The sequence below is a fragment of the Dendrobates tinctorius genome, unplaced genomic scaffold (genome assembly GCF_039654945.1).
Source record: "Dendrobates tinctorius isolate UK_male_01 unplaced genomic scaffold, ASM3965494v1 ptg000070l, whole genome shotgun sequence".
Classification (NCBI taxonomy): domain Eukaryota; kingdom Metazoa; phylum Chordata; class Amphibia; order Anura; family Dendrobatidae; genus Dendrobates; species Dendrobates tinctorius.
The window spans coordinates 28,780,001-28,801,067 of NW_027361738.1; the positions used below are offsets into that span (position 1 = coordinate 28,780,001).

The 21,067-nt window shown below is 38.3% G+C and overlaps 2 protein-coding genes across 10 annotated transcripts in view; one reads left to right on the plus strand and one right to left on the minus strand.

Moving 5' to 3' along the window:
• The window catches only part of LOC141095488 (uncharacterized), a 1,725-nt gene extending 1,404 nt beyond the window's left edge, over positions 1–321 (minus strand). Inside the window, exons 1-2 of the mRNA XM_073581510.1 lie at positions 124–321; positions 1–18 (exon numbers count right to left, since the gene is read on the minus strand). The exon at positions 1–18 is cut by the window's left edge and continues 1,404 nt beyond it. Of these exons, the coding sequence (XP_073437611.1) occupies positions 1–18; positions 124–254 (149 nt within the window). The 5' untranslated portion in view covers positions 255–321. The remainder of the gene's footprint in view (positions 19–123) is intronic.
• Positions 1–15,024, plus strand: part of LOC141095489 (sodium channel protein type 5 subunit alpha-like) — a 524,914-nt gene extending 509,890 nt beyond the window's left edge. For all 9 annotated transcript variants that reach the window (XM_073581518.1, XM_073581512.1, XM_073581519.1 and 6 more), the window contains 3 exons: positions 5,504–5,604; positions 7,866–8,136; positions 11,543–15,024. In XM_073581518.1, the coding sequence (XP_073437619.1) occupies positions 5,504–5,604; positions 7,866–8,136; positions 11,543–12,771 (1,601 nt within the window). In that variant the 3' untranslated portion in view covers positions 12,772–15,024. The remainder of the gene's footprint in view (positions 1–5,503; positions 5,605–7,865; positions 8,137–11,542) is intronic.
• Positions 15,025–21,067: the final 6,043 nt, after the last annotated feature.

Consider the following 21,067-nt stretch of genomic DNA (forward strand, 5'->3'; position numbering starts at 1 on the left):
AGGGTGCTGCTCCAGGTGCTGTGAAAAGAAAAGAAAGAAATTACTACCATAAATTAACAATCGCCAACTCCTGTGGAATAGAAAAGCACAGAATAAAACACAGTACAACTAGAAAATACTTACGTTCGGGAGGCAAGGACCGGTCTTAAAAATGCCAAGGCACGATGGTATCTGTACTTCGTGCCGGTCCTTGCCGCAGCACCACTGCGAACCTTATTCTCCTGACGGATATCCCTGTTGAAGCGGTCCTTCATCGAGCGCCAACGGGTTCTGACTTTGTTCACTGTGGTGGAAAAAAAAAAAAAGAAAAAAAGTAAGACTATGCACTGGAGGCTGTGATCATCCAACTGTGTGTGATGATAGAAACTCCATGGAGTTAATAGCATCACACACAGTTGGGTGATCCCGGCCAAGATCACTGCTGCATCACACTGCATTTAAATACTTATGAAAATCCTTGCGGACCCGGGGAGAGGCGTTGTCCCAGCCATCCATCAGCGATGCGGCCACCTCGTTCCAGAGCCGCCGGATCACCACGTTGTCCGAGTGCAGTTGGTGACGGGTGTCCCACAACGGGACTCGCTCCTGGACTAGACGGATGAGCTCGTCGTTGTCCAGGGCGAGGTCCTCCTCCCGCTGTGGAGCCTAGAAAAGAAAGACAAACATTAATCTTTGAAAGATATCCTCCATCCCATAGTCCCGTGACCATATACCATCATACATATCCGCCATCCCATAGTCCCGTTCCCATATACCCAAACAAACAAACATACATACACACACACACACACACACACACACATACACACTTTGAGCTTTAGATAAACAAGCCATGAAAAAATTATTTGTTTTAAAGGAAAATAAATGCAAAAAAAGCAACAAACATTGAAAAAAACAACCATGAAAATTAAAAAAAAAAAAAAAAAAAAAAAAACAGACTAGAAAATAAGTAAAAAAAAAAATAACAGTCCGTCTGTACTTACATCACGTCTTCCCGCCCGCACTTGGCCTTGCTTCTCCTGCCGTTCCTCCGGTGGTGGTGGCGTGATGGAGGATGAGGTCTGAAAATTAAACCAAAAAAATTAATCACATGTGTTTATTTTTTCCAATCCATACGGAAGCATAGTACTCACTTCTTCTGCCTCTTGCCCTGTCCCGGGGACATATTCCTCACCAGATGAAGACATGCTGCAATAAAAAAAAAAAAGAGACATAAGTACATAGAAATGTATTGAAATTTCAGCCAGACATTAGGTTTTTCATACTTACATTGGTGCAGCTTGTGCTGTGTGTCCACTCGTGAGCAATCCTTAAAGTATTGTGGAATCCCAGTGCCCACACCATTTTATCACCTTGGTTTAATTTTTTTTTTTACTGTCTAGACCACATTTCAGTCATGTTTATTGTAAAAACGCATGCGCATAAAAACGCAAGCGTGCGCAATACCATGCGCAAGTATTGCGCTCCCATAGGCTCCAATGTGGTGTTTTTGCGCATTCCGTGCGCATGCGTTGTTTTAACGAGACAGGGCGGAACCAAAAATGCAACATGTTGCGTCTGACGCGCCTGGCGCGAAAGACAAAAAAACGCATGCGCACGAAAGCGCAAGTATGCGCAAGACCATGCGCACATCATGTTAAATATAGGTGCGCAGTGCGCATGCGCACTGGTGCGCACGATGCGCTGCGCACAAAAGCGCAAATGTGAAACCAGCCTTAGTGTGATATACGTCTGTGGTTTGGTACATACGAGTTTCCAGGTTTTTCTAACATTTGCACCCTACAATGATCAAAAATATTGGGTTTCCGATGTTTATGTCATGGAAAGACTTTGACTGTCAGCGCAAAATGGTCAAAATTGCTCTTCTTTGCAATCAAATATCAATGTACTTAGTGCTTGCTGCCTAGAGGATTTGCCTTTAGTTAAAGGAGTAATCCAGGACTATCTAGCTATTTAATTTTTTTTACTATGGGTCTAAGAACTTACAGGCAAGTTTCTGTCGACACAGAGCAGTCATGGACCGCTCCTATCAGCGACTCAGCGGCTTCCACGGCTTTCCTTACACTCTGCAGGGAGCCGGCAATCAGTCAGCATGACGTCAGCAGTCACACCTCATTTACAGAGCAGCCTGGAAGAACTGTTCTGGAGCAGCTGAATCGCTGACAGTAGCGGTAAGTAACCGCTCTGAGCTGTCATCGGGTAGAACACACAGTAGTTGCCTCAGTTAGCAACTACCTGCCTGTTATTTTTTTTAGGTCCATAGTAATTAAAAAAGTACCTGGACCTGTCATCAGAAAAAACACTATTGACCTGCAGATATGGGGTTAAACTGCAGGTTAATAGCATTAGTCATCTGCTCAGCTCCCGCACAAAGCCATGCTCTGCGGGGAGAAAATGAACTTTATTCCACCCAGCAGTGTTCAAGTTTCAGCCATGGGGGCTGCGCTAGCCCGGGTTCATTCACTGCTCTATGTATACAGAGCGACGGCTGTAACTGTGCCTTTGGCCCTGACAGACACTGGCTTGCTTTAGGGCTAGGCATGGTAATAATGCTATTATTTTTTCTGGTGACATATTCCTTTTAAAAGTAAAGTCCCAAATGGGCATCTGTTTTGTGGAATGTGTGTCTCAAAGCCATGTTGCAACAAAAGGGGGGGGAGACAAAGCGCAATAGGGTCTTATCCACGTTACAAAGGATAGAGTATATCATGAAATTTGCTCACCTGGTTAGGATGAGATAAGATCATGTAGGTAGCGGCTGCTGCAGATCCACAGGTCCTCAATGACCAGAAGAAATGATATATTCAAAGGGAATTCGTAGTTATATTCCGTGCTGCCGCTGGTACAAATTCCAGGAGATTGTTGTAGGATTGCAGTGGTCACTGCAATCCTACAACAATCTCCTGGAATTTGTCCCAGTGGCAGCCCGGAATATAACGACAAATTCCCTTTGAATATATCAAAGCCATGTTGGAATGAAGTGATCCAGCTTCCAGTCATTATGAAGATAAAAATATCCTTGAAAATCATTAACATACATACATATTACATCCATGGGTGTGTAAAGGGGTATAAGAGGGGACATCATAAAACCTGATAATACTGGTTTTATGATGTTCTTCCCATTAAAATTATATTTTTATTTCATCACGACTGGAAGCCGGATCGTTTCTTTCCACCATGCTCTATGGACACTAAGCAGTAGCGTGATCGAGGGCTTCCCTGCTGTGTGAACTAATCTTCAAGGGTGTGCTGTTTTTTTCCCTTTTGCCATATATAGTTAAGACACCCATACACACTAGGTTATGCTGACCCAACCCTACCCTACTTTATATAGTGGAAAAAAGGGAACGGACTGATAGAATCACAAAGGCCAATTGTTTTTGAGAGAGAGACACACTCTTGACTGTGATGTTTGCTAGTGGCTTACTCAGTTTTTCACATTGGCAACACATGTATATGATCGGTAAAGTTGACCAACCCCATATACTGTAAGATGCATGGGCAACCTAAGCCCTGCATACTCTGATGTGATATATATGAGTATATTTTCTGTAATTACTGTACAGTTGACATTTATTGTCACAAAGTAAAAAAATAATTCTAAGAATCTTGGGTTTATATATGGTACATTCATGAATATTGTGTTTAGAAAAAAAGAATTTGTTTGAGATTCCTTTTATAGGTTTTTGTTTATGGTGTCCCGAGCAACCTCAGTTATTGCTGCGTTATGATTGTTTGTATAGTTAATATAATAGCTCCTTCTCATCAATTTACTCTCTGCACTAAAAAAAGTCCCCACACAATTGACTAAGTTTGACTCTAATTGAGGGAGGTAATTCAGACTGTACAGGAGCGATCCTTTTGTAGCTGAAACTGCAAGGTCACCATGAGCGCAGCTTTGCTAATGAAATAGTAAAAGATCCTGTACTAAGCGAGCTAAAAACGTTCAGACAATAGGAAAGTTAAAATGTTACCAGTGTAAATCTTTCTGTGAATTATAAAATGGTTTTTAGATATAAATGTGACCTAGAATGTACGTATAGCGGCTTCAGCAAATATGTAATTCTAAAGTGGAAAAAGTGAGTGTCTTGTCCAAGGCTGGCACCAGCTCCTAGCGAATCTGAGCAAGAGCCAGGGACCACTGTGCCTGTGGAGCCCACTCCACCCCTGTCTATCCTACAGATAGGCCATCAATATTTTGGTGGGAGTACAAAACCCAGCACCCCACTGATCAGCTCTTACCAGAGCCGTCTGGTAGCTCTCAAGTGCTGCTGTAACACAAGCAATTCTGCCAAAACTGTAGTGTCTTAAGGCCCCGTCACACACAGCGATAATGCCAGCGAGATCGCTGATTTTGTGACGCCACAGCGATCTCGCCAGCAACATTGCTGTGTGTGACGGGGATCAGTAACCGACCCCCCGCCGGGTATCGCTGATCGCGCTCCATTGTCCTGGGCCGTTTTTTGATCGTTGGTCTCCTGCTGGCCAGCACGCATCGCTGCGTGTGGCAGCGAGAGACCAGCGATCAGCGACGCTGGACGCTGGTTTCCAAGGTAAACAGCGGGTATCTAAGAGCTGCACGGCTCTTAGATACCCTCTGTTTACCTTGGAAACCAGCTTGCTCGCTGGTCCTGATCGCTGGTGAGTCTGTCTATGTGACAGCTCACCAGCGATCAGCTAACTCGTTGGTGGGATCGCTGGGACATTGATACGTGTGATACGCCTTTACTTGTGATCTTTCCTGATGAAGAAGCCATTTGTACTTTGAACTCGTCGAATAACCATTTCGTTTTATATCCTGGGATATATGTCTCATTAACTGTCAGCAAGCGCAGAAACCATCCACAAACCTCTCCTTCCATCCTTTGAATACTATACTGTCCACAGCTGGGTACTGCAGATTTACTCACTAACCAAATAAATGGGGGATGGATCTGCAGTACTCGGCCGCAGCCACTATACAAATTGTGTAGCTGTTGTCTTCTGGCAGCATCCAAGAATTGGTGTCTGCTGCCATTAACAACTGATTGGTGAGGGTGCCTAAAATAATGAAAGGCCATGAATAAAAAAAATGGTTGTTACCTTTAAACCTGTATTTTATGGACTCATAGACTTATACATAGTTAAACCCTCAACCATTTATTATCAGTTAGGGGAAAAAAGGAATACATGTGTACCTCTGATTTATATAAACTACTGCAATAAAACAGCAATAAAATTTCAATTTCCTCAATTATGTTTTATTTAAGTTCATTTAAGATGCAGTGGATTTCTATCGCACATTCATATAATTCACAATGGTATTAGCTCATTGCTTGCAATATATAAATTACAGTTCCATAAAATATTAGTTAGTTGACTTATGACCCTAATTTGTATTAAACAAAGAAATATTATGAACATATTAATTAGGAAATGTAACTCCTTCAGTTCATTATCACCTGTGTATCCATTATTTCTACAATGATAATCATTATTTTTGTCTTGTCCCATTAATTAGGGGGTCAGGATATTTTTATGACTGAGGAGCAAAAAAAATATTACAATGCTATGAAGAAGCTGGGGTCGAAAAAGCCTCAAAAACCAATTCCAAGGCCACAGGTAAAAATATTATTACTATTTTTTAATATTGATAGAAAATATTAGACATGCAAAAACAGAAACAGGAACATGCAATTTAATACAGGAAAATGATACATTGAAAAAAATATATACTGGAAAAATTGTGGGAACTTTAGTAATACCATCAAGAGATTTCTCGACTTACGATACAGCAGAAATTGATCAAAATGGTAAAATTCTAAATTTATTTTCTACTCAAAAATGTCCATTCCTTTATACAACTCATGGTAAGGGTCACGAGTGGGTCCCCTTTACTTTATGACTATGATCTAATAAGGCATATGAATAAAGCTGTCCTGATGCCTTCTCTAAATGACGGTCTATTGATTGTGTGCTGGCTCTTGACACTAATAGGGTTATTCTCAAGTAGTCTCTTGAAAGCTGTCCAGTCTCTCACTTCCTGGTTTCTGGCAGGGTGAGTGCTCATCCTTGAGTGACAGTTCTGGTAATTAGCAGAGTTGTAGTATTTGTAGAGGTATAAAGCTCAGCACAAGTTCTGCTGTAAGGCTGGAAAGATGTATATCTTTGTACCGTGTTAGCCAGTAGATAGAAAAATATTCAGAATTGAGAGTCCTCAGTGGTTGATACCTTTTAATGGCTAACTGAAAAGATGGTAACACATTGCAAGCTTTCGAGACTACTCAGGTCTCTTCATCAGGCATAGACTAATACAAAATCTGAAGAGTCACATATTTATGCACAATACAGCACAGAAAAAATCCAATAGATGAGACAAGTGACGTGAAGCAGAATTATGATTATGGGAGAGGGAGAAACATAAATATTGGAACAGTTCATAGATAAGGAGTCCGGATGTTTTATTGTCCTCTGATTGGGGTCTCCTAATGTGTTGTGATGTCCCCACAAGGTCTTAGGAGCAAATTCCTTAATTGATGTAAAAAGACATAAATCTATGCGACACATTCATTCCAGCATTGAGAGTGTCAAAGGTTGTCATAAATTTATACTTACAGACTCTTCTCTTTCTCTGAGATGTGAAGTTACCTTTCAATACCAGTAATTTCATATCCCTGGTGTTGTGGTCCATTATACAAAAATGTTTTGCCTCAGGTAGATCCATTCTTTTTTCTCTTATTGTGTGACAATGAGCATTCATCCTTGTTCTAAGCTTTTGCCCTGTCTCCCCCACATACAGACCCCCAATTGGACATTTAGTACAAATAATTAAGTACTCCACATTAGATGTAATGCAGCTGAAAGTACCTGGGATCTTGTAGTCCTGATGTGAATTGGGGATCTTCATCTTGTCTGTGGTTATCATAGATGGACAGGTTTTACATTTTTTCTGGTTGCAAGGAAAGGTTCCTGTAAGGCTTGTTTCACACTTGCGTTGGGCAGAGCTGCGGAGGGCTGCGTAGTTCCTCCGTTAAGCCCCGCCCACTGCTGCACCTCTTCCATTCAGCTCCGCCTATGCCGGCATGTGTCCTGCGTAGCTATCTTTAACATTGGGTATGCAGGCCATGGGAGTGTATGCGGATGCCTCAGCATGCATTGTTTTGACGCTGCATCAAACGCAACATGTTGCATTTTGTTGCAGTTGGCGCAGCGTTAAAACGAGCTGAATGGAATAGGTGCGGCAGTGGGTGGGGCTTAATGGAGGAACTACGCAGCCATCCGCAGCTCTGCCCAACGCAAGTGTGAAACCAGCCTAACACATTCAGCTATCAGTGGCTTGTTCTGGAATCTCCACTGCTATCACTGTTTTTACATATACAGATAACCAAGCAAGCACATGTTCAGGACAGTGAGAGCCGCTATTAGGAGCACTGCTCTTGAAGCGGATGATGGTGTGGCCTGCTGATTTTGCAAGATTTATAACAGTAGCTTATCAGGAACAGTGAGGGAGGTGAAAAACTAACTGCTGTATAAAAATCGATGGGCTGGAGAGAGTTGACTGTGATGTAAGGAGTTATCCCCTTTCCTGGGAAGTAACTACTGCAGACAGTTGGCCAAACTCTGGACAGGCACCCGTGGCTGAGCTTCATTGAAAACAGCTGTACAGTATGTAAGATAAAAGCTCTCATTGCAGGGGCATGACAGCAGATAGAAAAAAAGTAAATTGCAAACTTACTTATTTTCATGTTGTCCAACTAATTAATTAAATTTAGTAACATGAGAATACCCTAATTCCCTAATTCTGTACTTCTTTTCAATCCTAACATTTTATCCCAAATGTTTAATACTTTATTCCATAACTGAAGTCTTTTTTTCCCCTGCAGAACAAATTTCAAGGATTTTTCTTTGATGTTGTAACCAAGCAAGCTTTCGACATTACCATTATGGTGCTTATATGTCTTAACATGGTTACCATGATGGTGGAAACAGATGAGCAGTCTGAGGACATTGAGCATTTGTTGTACAATATCAACTTGGCATTTGTGGTCATTTTCTCTAGTGAATGTGTTTTTAAAATCCTGGCTCTCAGGTACTACTACTTCACAATTGGGTGGAACATCTTTGACTTTGTGGTGGTCATTCTTTCAATTGTTGGTAAGTATCTAAATTCTTTTGGCAAATCATATATCGATTTATAGTATGGCATATTTTACTACAACTACTAGGCAGTTTACATTGACTGACTTAGGGCTTCATCATCATCATCATTATTATTAAGCCTTGCATTATTATCGCCGTCCTCATTGTTGCTCACTGCTTAAATTCTCTATCAGTATGTCTTTACAGTGTGGGAAGAAACCGGAGAATCCGGAGGAAACCCACACAGCTAGAACATACAAACTGCAGATGTTGTTCTTGGGATTTGAACCCAGGATCCCAGTGCTGCAAGGTTGCAATGCTAACCACTGAGCCACTGTACTGCCCATCTGCTATCATCATTGTGCAAGCAGCATAGTTTTAGAGGTTCACTGTGGGGGTAGCATACTGGGTTTGGGGCACACTTTTGTTGGCATCATACCTTTTATCTGAATTAGTCAAAGATTTTTATTCTTTGTTATTGCATATTTAAATAAGGCTATTGGGTCAAATGCTCTTTACTGCTCTTATATATTATATTATTCCAATATTTTATTCTAAGATCTATTACCATATATACTCGTGTATAAGCCGACCCGAGTATAAGCCGACCCCTAATTTTGCCACAAAAAATTGGGAAAACTTATTGACTCGAGTATAAGCCGAGGGTGGGAAATGCAACATGCTCCATATTAATATATGCCCCATATAATAATGCTGCACAAAGGTTATTGGTGGCCCATAACATTCTCCATATATGCCCCATATAATAATGCTGCTGCTGCTGCTGCGATTTAAGAAAAAAAATGACATACCTCTCCTCATCCTTATGGCATGGCTGGCTCACCCTCCCCCAGTGCTACTCACCCTCCGGCTCTGCTACATCTCAGTCCCAGCGTCTGTATCTCCCTTCCTGTCTTCTTCCTGTGCTGTCACATGGTACCGCTCATTAAAGTCATTAATAAGTGGCTCCACCCCTATGAGAGTGGAGACATGTCCATATTCATGACTTTAATGAGCGGTACCATGTGACCGCACAGGAAGAAGACAGGAAGGGAGATACCAGACGCCGGGACTGAGATGTAGCAGAGCCGGATATGCAGACACCAGGAGGGTGAATATCATGTTTCCTGCAACTCTCCCTCGCTGGCTTTCAGGTATATGACTTGTGTATAAGCCGAGAGGGTCTTTTTCAGACCAAAAAAGGGTCTGAAAAACTCGGCTTATACACGAGTATATACGGTAATTAAAATGTACTTTGTTTGTGGGACAACCCCTTTAAATTTGTTTACATATGAAAAGGTTCAACGTTCTATTTGATAATAAGTAAAAACCTTCCTCAATTGTAGACATTTTAGGTTGGCCTGCTAGCTTTTAATTTCGTCCCTTTGTGTATTTGAGTTTGACATGCCTGTGTTAAAGGAAACGTAGCCCTGGTCCTATTTTTATTGACGCCTGACAACCTGTAGTCTTCTCTTGTATAAATGAGTTATAAAGAGATTTTGTGACCTTTAGCTGCATATGACGTATTTTTATGCCATAGGTCATGGTCCCTGTCTTTTATGCAGGTTCACATGCTGAGCCTGCATCTTTCCCACAAAACAACAGCTGATTTAATCAACTGTCATGTGCCTTTAACAGCCACAGGGTTTTTGTTTTAACAGTATTAATTGTATGGTAAAAATGACTTTTCAACATAATTCTCCAGGTCAGTACAATACAGTGATGCCAAATATATACAGTATAAAAAATTCTAAATTAAATAAAGAAACATTTTTTGCGATTGTTGTAATTTTCTGACATGCATAATGTTTTCATTTTTCAGTAAATTAACTTGGAGGGCTTCTTTTTTGCATGTCAAGTTAACATGTTTATTGATAACATCTTGGGGTAGACCAAGTATTTAACTCCTTATTGCATTTTTTGCAGAGTTGTGGCAGCCAAAAATAATTCAGTTTTTTTCTCGTTACACCATTTAACAAATCGAGATGTTTTTTTTTATTTCGTTAGATCTGAGTTTTATGTATGTGGTAATACCAAATATATCTATTTTTTACATTTCTTTTATTTCTTTATTTATAATGGAGTAAAAAGGGGGGGTGACCCAATTTTTTTTATGTTTTGTATTTTTTTAAGTTTTACAATTGCTCATTTTGCCGTTCTTCTCATCTAATTCTTCTGTTTTCCATTAGCTCTATGACATCACATGATTAAAAACTGCCTAGCTGAATGCTTCTAAGCTCTATGTAGAAACACGAGAGCAAATTTCCCTGTATGACTCATCAGTCACTGCAAAAGTCTATGGCTGGGAGGAGACAGGAATAGCTGGGGGAGAAGTTGAAGATCGGGATGCTAAATACAGGGACAAGAGACTTCCTGTTTCTACAAAGAGCAAGGAGAAGAATTATCTGGGTAGAAAGGCAAAATGGGCAAATTAATGTACACAGTGCTATATAATACGATGATTGCAATATATTAAGAGGATAAAAACTTTGATGGGAGAAAGAGTGCTTCTTTAATTATTTTATAGAGAAAAATGAACTATTTAGTTTCACATGTATGAAACCTAACATTCAGATAATCCCATACATCTACTATGTATGTCTAAGTCAATGCACTTTAATGTTAAGGAGACCACATTACCTTTAAACTTGCACAGCCCAAAAGCACATCTGATAATAATTACAAAAATATCAAAATTATATTCTAATTAACACATCGACACAAACATATAAAGTTGTCCTTAAAACACGTAAATACGACAGACATTTAAAACCAACATAATGTGAAAAAACATAAAATATTGCATAAAGACGAGTATGTGAAAAGCACACGAAACATGCTGGTATCATTTATAACTACTGATATTTTGCATTTTATAGCATTCTTGCGCTTCTGACGGGTTCTCCACCCTATGTTGTTTTTAAGTACCTGTCGTGTCTATTGACGTTAAGGACAGATTGATAATTTTATAATTAAGGTAAACAAGTTTGGTTTGCTTCTGGGCTAAGGGGGTTAGTTGCACTCCTATTTAGAGAGCTGCCAACAATTTGCCAGAAGTGTCAGCACACCCATTACAACATATTGTGACATCATTCACCATCAAGAAAAACAAGATAATGCTTGGGTATATTTCCAGGGTTATGCGCTCTACATAGTCTTAATGTATTACTACAACAAATGAAAATGTCAGGTCATGACACACAAAATACTACATGGTCACTCCGTTGAGTTTCTGAAAAATGAATGTCAAAATAGCTGTGATAAGCCAAGGATAGCAAGAGTGAAAATAATTAAAGGCAACTTGTAAAAAAAAAATGACACTTGTCCAACGTGAGTACGTACAAGCTGTTATTTAGTAGATTAATTTATTATCAATTAATAGTTTGCTTGAACTAATTTTTCCTTTTTTGCTGTTTCTTAGGTATTGTACTTTCAGACATCATCAAAAACTATTTTGTTTCTCCAACTTTGTTCAGGATAATACGATTAGCACGCATTGGACGTGTTCTCCGACTTATCAGAGGAGCGAAAGGAATAAGGACTCTATTATTTGCTTTAATGATGTCCCTCCCTGCTCTTTTTAATATTGGTCTTTTGCTTTTCCTTGTTATGTTCATATATGCCATTTTTGGGATGTCAAACTTTGCATATGTAAAGAAAGAGGCTGGGATTGATGACATGTTTAACTTTGAAACATTTGGAAACAGTATGATCTGCCTTTTCCAAATCACTACGTCAGCTGGATGGGATGGCCTTCTCAGCCCGATATTGAACAGCAAGGAACCTGATTGTGATCCTAATTTGCCCAATCCAGGAAGCACAACTGTAGGAAACTGCGGTAATCCGCCTGTAGGAATTGTCTTCTTTGTCAGTTATATTATCATATCATTTCTTATTGTGGTTAATATGTACATAGCCATCATCTTGGAAAACTTCAGTGTGGCCACAGAGGAAAGTACAGAGCCTTTAAGTGAAGATGACTTTGAGATGTTTTATGAAGTCTGGGAAAAATTTGACCCAGAAGCAACACAGTTCATCGATTACTCTGTCCTTTCCACATTTGCCGACACACTTTCTGAGCCCTTACGTATACCAATACCAAATAGAATTAAACTGATTGCGATGGACTTGCCAATGGTTAGCGGAGATAGGATTCATTGCTTGGATATTTTGTTTGCTTTCACCAAAAGAGTTCTTGGAGAATCTGGAGAGATGGACGCTCTAAAGATACAAATGGAAGAAAAATTTATGGCGGCGAACCCATCTAAAATTTCCTATGAGCCTATTACGACCACTCTAAGGCGCAAACAAGAAGAGGTGTCTGCCTGTATCATCCAAAGAGCCTACAGGAGGCATTTACTTCACCGTTCCATGAGACAAGCCTCATTCCTTTATCGTCACAGGTCATGTGACGATAACATAATTGAAGAAGATGCCCCAGAAAAAGAAGGTCTTATTGCAAACATGATGAATGAAAATTATGGTCGCCGTTTGGACAAAGTAGAGTCTTTGTCTTCGACTTCATTTCCGCCTTCGTACGACAGTGTAACCAGGGACACATGTGACATCACAGTGGAAGACTCTTCCAAAAATGACGAGTCCACAGATTGTAAAATATTTGCAGACAGAGACAGAGAATCGTTTGTATAATCATTTGTTTTTGATCTTGTTTACAGAATGTTACAATGTACAAGTGCACAACCGTTCTGACAGCCTTCATATTCAGTTTATTTGCTAATAAAATGAAATTAACTTTTTAAAGGAACTACTGGGAACGAATGCTTTACAACTGTTGACTCAATCTTGGTCAACGTCGCTTTACATTTCTACATCAAGAATTTATGCACCCTAAAAAGTAATAACAGTGGCGTGGTTATGAGTATGCTAATGTGTAAAAGAGTAATGCAATGTATCTCTATACACAGAAAAAGCCTGACTGTATACATTCATTTATGGTCTTATACTAGTGTGTTTAGTAAAGGTTATATATGACCTTGCATCTAAGTTAAATCCAAATATCACAAGCTGCTGTAGCAAAAATATATACACTTACTGTATATGTCATGAATGGTCTTTCATAAATTTATATTTGATATTTTTTTTACTTAAGAAAAAAAAATCTCTTTTTTCGAAGGGGAAAGCAGATAAGGATTTAAAGATCTGCATTATAAACTCTTAAATGATGTAATATTGAAAAAAAAAATAATAATAAAAAGAAAAAAGAAGAAAAAAAACAAAAAAAAGACAATTATTGGATCGTGCTGCTGAAAATTGTTATAAAACATATGAACTGTTATTACAAGCTGACATGTAATTGCTTGGCATGGGGATGGGATGCTAATAAAGCTTTTTTTTTAAAAAGGGTTAATTAATGCGTACTAAATAACAATTAAACCTTAATTATCGAATGTGTCCAAAATTAAGTGTAGAATTTTCAGTAAATTTAATCATTCTTTCTTTTAGATAATTTTTTTTACTGTACTATTTTTTTGTCTGTTCTTTTTAATGCTTAGCACATATCCCAAAAATTTGGGAAAATGGGTCTCCGGTATCAAGAGTGATTTGGAGAAATAGTGGTCTTGGGGTCCATAGTTGCCAATCAGACTTTAGCCTTGATTCATTCAATAAACTGCACTGGAAAAAAAAAACATGTGGACTCTGGTTGCTATGGAGAACAAGTTTACTTTTTGTAACATGAAGTTCAGTGTAACAACTCAAATATATAGTTGTTTACCCCATGCATGGTTCATTCATCTCTTTCTGACTTTTATGGCTTTTTTTTACTTTAATTCTCAATACCTCCTTTAGAAAACCAGACCTCCCTCAGGGCTTCTTTCAATAGATGAGCTCTCATCTCACCGTTCTACCTGGAACGTCTATGCAATGATACCACCATAGCTTTATCTTTCTTTGCTTTTTTTTCTCATCATGAATTTATCCTCTATGTCTTCTTGTATTCCACTAATCATCAATATATATATATACACAGTCATTATCAATATTCAGCCAAAAAACTGATGGTTGGCATTAACAACCACATTGCTGCATGATATGGTTTCGAACAAAGTTTTGACTTTTCATGTTTTGAGAATTTCTTTAATCGCATGGGAATTCCCTATTTTGGAAATTCTCAAAACATGATATTAGGGATTCCAGAGGTCTGTAGTACAAAAACATTGGTTAAGAAAGAAAATAAAACTTCTGGATACTGATTGTGAAAATTTTTTCTATTAACGCTAGTAGTCATCCCTAAAATCGCAGACTGCTGGCTGACTGCTAACTCTGTGGTTGAATATATCAGAGTTATTAGGAAACATGACAAAAAACAATCAACTTGTTGATGCAATGAATATTATATCAGAACCACTCGTAACACACAGATTAAGCAAAAATTGGCACAATGTTCGACATGGTAGAAGATATGCTTTATCTCATTGTATTGCCTATGTCTACTCACGTACCATGTGCATGTGGCTTTGGCATGGCGGAGTGGACGTGTTACACCTTTTCTGTAGACAATACTTGTTTTATGTGTTTTACAAAGTGAAAAAGCCATTTCCTCCGCTCTGTGAATGAGGCAATAAATTCCATTGTCAATGTCATTTACAGTTTTAAATTGTTTAATGACTGTTTGTGTGACTTCTTGGCATCCAATTATTGTTTTGTTCTAAAAATGTACACAGTTCTTGAATTTATCAATTGCATCTGCTAGCATTACTTTATCGCTAGTTTTCCATTGCCCTTTACTGTAAAGAACCATTTCTATGTTGCACATGAAAGTTCACTTCTGCTCTTAAGTGATGTCCACCTGTCATTGACACAGCACATGTAAGGAAAGTTCTTTGGAGAACTTCTTGTATTGACCTTGAATATACTTGAATAAAATGATCATTCTTTTTTTTACCTCCATGGCTCTTTCTTTTTTACCCACCTGTTAATAAATGTTTTCCTGCTCCTAAATACTTTTTTCTCTTAAAATTATTTACCAACAATCATGATACAATTATATTTCATGTTCTGCTTTATGCTACGTGTAAAATGGAATGTAACATGCAAAGCTCCCACAATTTGAAAGAGCATCTGTCATCAAAATGCTGTTTTAGGAAGATTTCATTTTTTTAAAAAATATATAAAAGACGTAGTATTTACTTTCATGGGTTATTGTCCAATGTACATTGTGTTTCATAATGTCCTCAAGGATACGGTACAACAGTTGACTGATATTTTAGAATGGACTATAACTCAGTTGTGAACATTATTAGTTACAGCATAAGCTACAGCTTATTTAGTAACAGGCAACCCCCCTAGACCCAACACCTACACCCAAAAAACATTTATACAATATACAGAAGAACAAGGCACTAACAGCTAACATTTTGTAAAAAAAAGATATGTAAGACCAACTAAGTACTACCTGAAGAGTTACAGTACCTGCCATTTATATCCATTGATTAGACCAGTGATCTCCAACCTTTCTGACCTTGAGAGCCACATTCAGCTTAGACAGAGGGTCGCGAGCCACATTAAGGACTGAGAGGGGAGCGCGAGCCACATCCAGCTCCCATCTCCTTCAAAGTAGTGTCAACCAAAGCCCTACAGGTACAATGATAACCAAAGCTTTTCCACAGAAATCACTCCAAAGCAGTACACTGAGATCCAGGGGTTCCCACAATACCCCCATTCAGTATTTTCCCATCAAGGATTCCCAACACACTGTCGCATCCAGCTTTGAGCACCTCCTCTAACAGGTAGTACCATCCTCCAGCGTACCATATCTAAAACATCTCTAAACCCCTAAGACCAGTATATGTGCATCCACATCTGCACTTCTGTGCAGGGCTACTCACAAAATTCACCATTTTGAGATGTGCTCATTATACCTGTTTGCTAGACCTGGACCTAATGCACCAAGCTGGCAGACAGTCGCGAGCCAAAATTCATGGGACTGCGAGCTACAGGTTGGGGACCCCTGGATTAGACCAAACAAAGCCCATCATTGATGGTTCCTATAATGATCAATGGACACGTTGCTTGTATGGCCAATGGTGCAACTCCATACTGTTGTATATGGTTGGAGGCATCTACTCCACCTATAATTATTCTGATATCATTACCATGGATTTTATCATTCATAAAAAAATGAAAATAAATATACAAATCAATGACTTGGTGAAAGAATCTATACCCACATTGGTTAGCCAGCATACTAATTCACAAGTCTTTGTCTATATGTATGACTTTTGTAGGTCTTTAACTATCATGGGATTGTTTTCTCATCGTTCATCCACTTTAGCAGCTTTTATGCTGAATAAGTGTTGTTATTGACTCAGCTTTTTGTACCACTTGTGCTTTTGTTTGTGTGATATCGACATGTATATGTGCTATTTGCCTTACAAATGCTTACACTAAAAGATAGTATACGAGAACAAATTTTGTTTAAAAAGTTTTAAAGTTTGTTAGTCAAAAAGAAAAGTATTTTGCAATATCGGTGCAATGCAGTGTGTTAATCTCAACAATCCCTACTAAGGCGTCAAACTTAATGCAAAAAGAAGAAAAAGAGAAGAGATGTAGAGAGCAGATGAAGTAAGGCAGGGATAAATAAGTAAATAGACATTGAGTAGAAATGGATGAACAAGGAGACTATCTGCACTAGTGATGAGCGAGTATACTCATTACTAGAGATTTCCCGAGCATGCTCGGGTGATCGCCGAGTATTTGGATTTGCTTGGAGATTTAGTTTCTGTTGCCCTAGCTGCATGATTTGCGGCTGTTAGCCAGCCTGAATAGATGTGGGGATTGTTTGTTAGGAATTCCACATATGTTTTCTGGCTGTCTAGCAGCCGCAAATCATACAGAAACTAAATCTCCGAGCGCATCCAAGTACTCTGCGACCACTCAAGCATGCTCGGGAAATCTCGGGTAAAGAGTATACTCACTCATCACTAATCTGAACAACTCAGAGTAATAGGAGGGTAGATTAGGCCTTTTAAAAGTAAGTCATAGAGATAAATTGAGGGTTCTCTGTGACGTAAACTGGTTGGTAAATGTGATCCATGGCTCCAAGATGGCATAAAAAGATCTTTGTTGTTTGGAGAGATGAGCAAATAGATTCGATGCAAATCAAATTATAATCCAACTTTAAGAAATTCACAGATCCTGGCAAATTTGCAATTTGATTTATGTGAATTGCCAAAAAATGCTTACTGATGTTTTACACATTGCAGAAGATTGCATTAGTCAAAGACTTACATGATCATGATCCCGTAACGCCTTTCATCTATCAAAGCACATAGTATAGTGAAACCAAAAGGGACTATTGTGCTATATAATGTATATAATCGCCTTGGCTTGGGTATGCAGCAGCCATTTTTAAGGTGATATAGGATAATGAGAGTATGCCAGAGCTCACAGCTCAGCAATAGAGACAGGAATAGAAAACCATAAACCATTGGGCAAATAATCCAGACAGTAATGTCATCATGCACTAGAAAGCAGCAGTAAACCAGCACAATATTTTTACAGGATAAAAATTATGAAATCAGTGTCCGTTAGAGGTCACAAACGGTTTCCGCAAGTCCTAAACTGAGTTTTTGCATTTCTTGTACAATTCTTTTTTGCGAAGTTAAAATATTTTTTTTTTAAATACAAGAAAAATTCCCCAAAATCCAGACATTTAACTTCACAAAGTGTGCTTATAGCACTGTATTTTTTGCACATCTGTTTTACCAGTGAAATTTTATTTCTACATTAGCCACACTAATATAGCACACTGTTGCAGATGCTGATTTTTTGAATGTTTACCTACCTAGCATTTGTTATCATGTAATTTATAGGTAGTAAATTTAATTTTGTAAAAAAAATTAGAAAAAGAAAAAAATTTAACTGTTCATGTCTGTTTTTCCACAGCTATTTTACTAGTTCAATTTGACAACTATATATGCCACATAATAATTGACATCCACTCATTTCAGTCAAAGCAAGATCATGTTACCTCTGTCAGTGACACCATCAGTTTTAGTCAACATTATGCATAGAATGGTTTGTCTGATCCCAAATAAACAAGTGATAAGTTTTAGAGAGTTTTTTAATTTAAAAAACATGAAAAATCTGTCAGTGTGCAGTTATTAAATGGGATGTTAGTTACTACCTGTTACCAACTGTTTCTCCAGTGAGATCACTGTAAACTAAGAAGGCTGTGTTTGTGTTGTAGAGCTTAAAAGGTGTTGGATACAGGGTGAGGAGACCTCAAACTGTTAAACACAGTATTTCACGGCAGTTGGAAGCTTTGCAATTTTATAATTCACTGTGAATCAAATTTTGGATAAATTAAGACAAACCTGGTTAATTTAAGTTTCAAAAACTTAAGATTCAATCATCTTTAGCATTGATTGCTTCAATGCATTCATATATCATATATAATTCTATCCTTAAATGGGATCTCCAGGAACAGAAAAAAAATATTTAAAGGAAAATGTCATTATAACTAGATTCCTAAATATATTTAATTAGCAAAATGCAATTGTTTTCCCAAGGAAGTTACAGTAATCACTATATAATTATAATGTCTGCCGCCTTGTTATACTAGCAGAAGCCTGCCCTAGAATGTTAGGACAGGTGCACGTGAGCATGGGCAGTAGGAAGCTCCATCCCTCCAGGTTTCGTCACTCAGAAACAAGATTCTTGGTGATAGTTTTAGCTTTTTGCTGAGCATGTTATTTATCATGTTGAAGTATCTACTCGAGAGTTCTTTTACTAGCAGGAAGGTTCACCGTATACTCAAAGTGTCACCGATAGAATTGCAGCCCTTGACATATTCGTTGGAGACCTTTGGTATAGTCTGTCGAGGCATTTTGGATAATGTGAAAAAACAATTTTGCCATTGTTCTAGAGATATTTTGTAACCCATATTACTTTCCAATTCTTCTGATATTGCTACTTTAATTTGGAAGTTAAAAATTGAGTCGAGTAATAAAATTAAATTGTGAAGGGATTCAACCATTCTGGGTAGAGATTTGATAAAATTGTTAAATTGGGATAAATGAGGTAGAGATAATTTCTCTTTGAGAATCTCAAGGCATAAAACAATGCAGTGGAGCCTGAACAGAAATAGTGTTGCCTAAGAAAGGAGGTGGCTTCACACCAGTGGAATCATGTAGGCTCTAGACTCGGGGAAACATTGGATTGCTCAGAGCGATGTCAAAGTTTGCAGTTTAAATTTGAAGTGGACAGAACTCAAGAGTTGTATAAAAGTAAAGTGAAAGGAGACTACTTTAAAATTTGTAGCAGAAGAGGGCCTGTTGCCCATAGGAGACCACTAAAGGTAAGAGGCTATCAGTGCCAACTCAAGGGAAGTCCAGTGAAGCATAAAAGAAGAAATTCAATAACCAATGAAATGCTCATGTAACCTCATGCAATTGAAGTACCTTATCTGAGATTGGATTGGTATTCTTCGGGAAATTATTTCCAGTGTTCCTGAGTTTCCCAGGACATAAAATATTCAGGCCCATATGAGCTCACAGCAATTCCATTATCTTACCTTGTTTTTTGGGTTTTCTAGCCACAATCACATTTTGGTCAGTTCATTAACTAAGTAGCAGCAATAATAATAAATGATACTCCACAAATTAAAACTCTAATTTCTACTGGATACCGTGTATGTACAGTAGCCCAGTACAACAAAGTTGTCTCCAAAAGACTTGTAATGTTAAATTTCAACTGCAGTGCATTAAAAAAAGCTGGTTTCGTTTTAAAAAAGGGTTGTATTTTATCTGTATGCCTGCCACGATAAGGAATTGCCTCCGTTAAACTTGTATCAGTCTATCCAGCAAAGTATGCTACAGAAAACAGGAAATACCAGTTTAGCCTGTGTAAACACTGCAATATTTCAGGATTTTTTGTTTTAAAGTCACATTAAAAAAATACCCAACAAAAATAAAATATCTTTAAATAAAGCCCTGATGTTATTGTTATGCTTTTCTTAAATTATACATCCCCTTTAAGTAAAAATGACGGTGTACTGTTATGTCATATGTCTTGTATCTCCCTTTGATGCAGGCTCATGTTTTCCAGCACATGACAGCTGATTTTATCAGCTGACATGTGCCCTTAACAGCCGTGGGTGGAATCGTGATCCACCCACAGCTGTTATCATACTAAAGTCGAAGGAAGATAGGTTGGAATTCCATGTAGCAGGTAGTGGTGCTCATGGAAAGTCAAAGTAAAGGAATCTCTGACAGCGAAGTTTAACATGATCGTGCTGGAAACGCGTTGCTAACTCCTCCCATCAGTGCCTCTTTCACATGATCGCGGAGCGCCAATGGTTTGGCATAACAACCGAGACTATGCAGGGGTTCATAGCTGATGACCATTTCTGCTACACATAAAATAAAATAATAAAAAAATATAAAAAATACACTTACTTGGTAATGCCAAGTTCATAAATGCCAGATCTATCAAAATATAAAAAGAATCCGATCGGTAAACGGCGTAACAAGGAAAAAATTAGAAACGCCAGATTTATGCTTCTTTTGGTCACCGCAACTATGCAAAAAAATGCAATTACAGGCGATCAAAAGATCGTATCTACCCCATAATGGTATCAATAAAAAACGTCAGCTCAGCACAAAAAAAAAGCTCTCACCAAATCCTGAAAAATGCAGATGCAACAGGTCTCGGTAAATGGCACCTTTTTTTTAACGAACTTTGGATTTTTTTTTCACCACTTAAAAAAGAACCTATTCACGTTTTGTTTATGCAAACTCGTAATGACCTTGAGAATTATAATTGGAGGTCAGTTTTAGCATTTAGTGAACACAGTAAAAAAAAATAGCAAAAAAACTATTGTGGAATTGCAGTTTTTTGCAATTTCACCGCAGTTAGAATTTTTTCCCGTTTTCTAGTAAATTAAATGGTAAAATCAATGGTGTTGTTCAAAATTACAACTCGT